The sequence below is a fragment of the Austrofundulus limnaeus genome, unplaced genomic scaffold (assembly GCF_001266775.1).
Source record: "Austrofundulus limnaeus strain Quisiro unplaced genomic scaffold, Austrofundulus_limnaeus-1.0 Scaffold361, whole genome shotgun sequence".
Lineage (NCBI taxonomy): Eukaryota > Metazoa > Chordata > Actinopteri > Cyprinodontiformes > Rivulidae > Austrofundulus > Austrofundulus limnaeus.
The window spans coordinates 58,979-63,497 of NW_013952763.1; the positions used below are offsets into that span (position 1 = coordinate 58,979).

The 4,519-nt window shown below is 39.3% G+C and overlaps 1 protein-coding gene across 1 annotated transcript in view; it reads left to right on the plus strand.

The window, feature by feature from the left end:
* Positions 1-4,519, plus strand: part of pold1 (polymerase (DNA directed), delta 1, catalytic subunit) — a 16,700-nt gene that overhangs the window by 9,036 nt on the left and 3,145 nt on the right. The window contains exons 17-25 of the mRNA XM_014023229.1: positions 282-429; positions 889-984; positions 1,095-1,232; positions 2,611-2,786; positions 2,884-3,036; positions 3,115-3,217; positions 3,289-3,421; positions 3,567-3,680; positions 4,023-4,075. Coding sequence (XP_013878683.1) covers positions 282-429; positions 889-984; positions 1,095-1,232; positions 2,611-2,786; positions 2,884-3,036; positions 3,115-3,217; positions 3,289-3,421; positions 3,567-3,680; positions 4,023-4,075 — 1,114 coding nt within the window. The remainder of the gene's footprint in view (positions 1-281; positions 430-888; positions 985-1,094; positions 1,233-2,610; positions 2,787-2,883; positions 3,037-3,114; positions 3,218-3,288; positions 3,422-3,566; positions 3,681-4,022; positions 4,076-4,519) is intronic.

A 4,519-nucleotide genomic window follows, 5' to 3' on the forward strand; every position in this document is an offset into this window, starting at 1 on the left:
GCCCCCTACTATTTTTGGATGATAAACATTTGGATCAGGTCAAATAAACATGGGCATAGTTACAATATTTTTATACTACATTTATCCATTATAAATATACTAACCTCACTCCTTTGTAACAACTAAGGCGAAAGTGTAATTAATTTAGAAAATATTTTCAGGACCCCACCTTGATGTTTCAGGACCCCACTTTGGGTCCCGACCCCAACTTTGGGAACCACTGCTCTAGATGTTGTTTTACTTTTTTTTCCTTGTCCGACTGTTTCCCATTCTGTCCACAGGGCCAAAACAGAGCTGAAGAAGGAAACGGACCCTTTCAAGAAGCAAGTGCTGGACGGCCGACAGCTGGCCCTTAAAATCAGTGCAAATTCTGTCTATGGCTTCACCGGGGCCCAGGTGGGCAAACTGCCCTGCTTAGAGATCTCACAGGTGAGCGCTTTTTATTTGATTAGTGCTCAGAGTGAAAGGCTCTTCAATCCAGTTCTTTACTTTGGGGCTGAAACGGCTGTTTTTCAGTCAGAAGGGTGTGTGTGTGTGTGGGTGGAGTTGCCCTAGTTTGAGCTACTTGCACAACTGCCTTTATTGTGCACTGCTGGGTGTTTGGAGCACGAGCAGTAAACAAGATGTAGCAGATAAGTGTTTTAAATAAAAACCACAGAACAGGTGGAGGAAGACGTGTAAACAAATGTTACCAAAACTTAAACCAAACTGCAACAGACTGAATTAGTTTTTTTTTTTTTTGTAAATTGTTAGAAATGTCCCACTTTTTTGTTTTCGTAACTTGTGATGAGATTTTCTTTTAACTCCAATAAATAAAGTGCATTCCAAAATGTTGAATTATAGATTTGATAATAAATCAAGAGTGATGTTTGTGTTTGTCTTATTTAGAGTGTCACTGGGTTTGGGAGACAGATGATTGAGCGAACCAAACAACTGGTTGAGTCCAAGTACACAATTTCCAACGGCTATCAAGCTGACGCCAAGGTAAGAAATATGTTCAAGTTCCTCTYGTTTGAATTATTTCTCTCAAATTAAATCTTTTGACATTCTGCCTGTGCTCTAGAGTCTTAATTGTGTTCTTTACACTTGTTAAGGTCATTTACGGGGACACTGACTCGGTCATGGTCAAGCTTGGGGTTACAACGGTGAGGGAGGCCATGGATATTGGGAAAGAAGCAGCTGAGTGGGTGTCGTCTCATTTTACACCTCCCATCAAGCTGGAGTTTGAGAAGGTAACGTTTCAGACCGAGGGTCATTTAATTTAAATAAAGAGTAATCTCTGATGAGAACTGTTTGTCAGAACCAGACATAATGCAGTTTTCTGAATGTTTTTATTTTGGTACCTGATTGGTTTTAAGTAGATTTAAACCGTGTTAGCTGTTTTCTGCAAGAAGGTATCTCTGCAGACAAGTAGGCTTTTCCTAAGTAAGGATTTTTTCAATGGACACACATGATTGGACGAGCACAAAAGGCGTTACTCAACACCAATGTTGAGTAATACCACAATCACCTGATTGGATGATCATTGCTTAGGCATTTCTTTATATCATTAGTTTACTTTTCTACCCTAGCATCGGACTTTCATATTTATTTAGTTTCATGAACTTGCTGTTGTTTCAGAGGTAATTAAAACGTTTTGGGAATAATAACAGCAGGCAGATTACATTAGCCACTGTTATTATATGTTTATATGAAGACGCCGCCASTGTCCGACCCGAAGTCTTTATTCATTATTTCCGCTTCACTTAACAAAGAGTTCTAGGTTACATTTCAAAGTAAGAGCAACATCAGTCAGTAGTTGTTGTTTTTTTTTAAATAAAATAAATAAGGAGAACCAAATGTTTGTCTTTAATGATGCATTGCGGTTTCATAAAAAAATCAAAATCAGTTTTGGCTGCTAAAATTAATGTGAAAGTAGTCAAAGTCAAAAGTGAAAGAGAAACGAAAGTGAAGAATCAACCTTTTCGGAAAAACAGAGCAAATCCAACTAGCCAATCAGTGAAACGTCTACTTAGAGTCTGCAGAGAACCCCTTCTCGTTTTGTGCAGTTAGAGTAGATTTTTAACTTATTAGCAGATTTTTGATACAACAGCCTCAATATTATTTGACTCTGTTTGGTCTCAACCACAAAATACTTTTACTCATTCATGCTYCTCAAAAAACCCAAAATACAGTCAACAATTTAAAGCATCTCCTAAGTCCTGGATCAAATCCAAAGGCAGACAGGATTGAAAGTATGGTACTTCAATCTGCAGCGCTCCATGCTGATCTACAAGCTTTCAGATCTATCTTATCTTATCGTATCTTATCGTATCTTATATTATCTTATCTTATCTACCCACGCTTCAGTGTATGTTTACTTATCGTTGGTATGCATTGCTTTGCTTCAGAGTGGTTTAATCATTTATGTGCATCATTAATTGTTCAATAATTTGTTTCCTGCTTCAAATAAAGCACCTTGCAACCATTTATGAAAATCTTCCATGAATTATTATATATATAATTTATACATATGTCCTGAATACAAAAGATAGTATTGAATATGTTACAGAGAAAACTCCTATATTCTGAAGCAGCTCAGTTAATATTTTGACTTCCTGATCTCTACAGGTGTATTACCCATACCTGCTGATTAATAAGAAGCGCTACGCAGGTCTGTATTTCTCCACAAGCGCAGACACACATGACAAGATGGACTGTAAAGGTATCGAGACAGTCCGTAGAGACAACTGCCCCCTGGTGGCCAACCTTATCAACACTTGTCTGCAGAAAATCCTCATTGACAGGTTACAAGTCTGCTTTTACACCAGAATATTGACATAAATTACAACTTTTTATTCATATCAAAGATGAAAACTGTTGTTATATTATGTGTCTTTTCAGGGACCCTCAGGGTGCTGTGGAACATGCCAAAGAAGTGATCTCAGACCTGCTCTGCAATCGCATCGACATCAGCCAGCTTGTGATCACAAAGGAGTTGACGCGCACGGCCCAGGAGTACGCCGGCAAGCAGGCACACGTAGAGCTGGCTGAAAGGTCTGAGTAATCACCAACTAGATGTCAAATCTCACGAGAGAAGTTCTGTGTTTGTGAAACGGGCTTTTTGTTATCCAGGATGAGAAAAAGAGATGCGGGTAGCGCCCCGAATCTGGGAGACAGAGTTCCGTACGTCATCATCAGGGCTGCGAAGGGAGCGGCGGCCTACATGAAGTCAGAGGTGTGGAACATTTCATCTCCAGCTGTCCTGCGTCCTGTTTTCCACTTCTGACAATAACCTCCACCTTTCAGGATCCCATCTACGTGCTGGAGAACAACATTCCCATCGACACCCAGTACTACCTGGAACAGCAGCTGTCCAAACCCCTGCTGAGAATATTTGAGCCCATCCTGGGGGAGAGCAAAGCAGAGAGTGTCCTGCTAAGTGCGTTCCTGCTTGCATACAGTCACATTTGTTTGCATGTTGGTGAAATGAGTGGAGAGGCTTTCATAAAACCAAATCCACAGTTTGATCATCAAAATAACTGAACAGAAATGTGACACACTTTTATTTATCTGTTGACTTCCAGAGGGCGACCACACACGCTGTAAAACTGTGTTGACCTCAAAGGTCGGAGGCCTCATGGCGTTCGCCCAGAAGAGAAGCACCTGCATCGGCTGCAAAGCTGTGCTCAAGACAGATGGTGTGTTCTCTTTCCTTTTATACCCACTATTTCTGTTGCTGTCTGTTAACAAAATATCTTCTGAACCACTGAATACATTTTAATAAAACTTTTAGAAAGTAAACATTAGATATAAATCTTCAACTGATAAACTTTTGAAGTCAACTTGGCAAACAAAAATCTCTGTTTTACAGATCTTGAGCCAACATTTGCTGTGGTAGTAAAACAATTTTAAGAGTTGATATGCACTCCTTTAAATAATACTTGTTTTTAATGTTTATGTTAAAGCTTGTTTGTTTTAAGTTTTGATAGTTTTAAGTTAAAGAGTGGTTTTATGTGCATTTAATGTTTTTGTCCTTTCAGCTGCCGTGTGTGATTTCTGCAAGAAAAAGGAGTCTGAACTTTATCAAAAAGAGGTATGCAAGCATGATGCTCTGCTTTAATCAGCTGTCACATTAAAGCAATTAATCGTTATGCGATGACACACAGACAGACAGACACACACACACTCTTTTTGCTGAAATTTTTTATTCTGAAGGTTTCATGCAACATTCAGAGACTGCTAACATTGAGGAGCTTTTTTCTTCACTTTCAAACAGCACGTTTAAACATTCTGGACCAGGTGGCGCCTGTTAAAGCCAGACGCCTGAAGTCTAGAAATGAATGTTGGCCAAGGAGTTCCTATAGAACAASTGGAGTGCTCAGAAACCATGTGACCATGTGATAGGCTGGTGAAGCTAATGGCTAACGCTAAACGGGCAAAACTCTGGATTTCCCATTACTGTACATGTTGAAAACGGAGCAGAAAAAAGGACTGATGATGTAGAAATCCTTAAAACTATTAATGATAATATTAATCC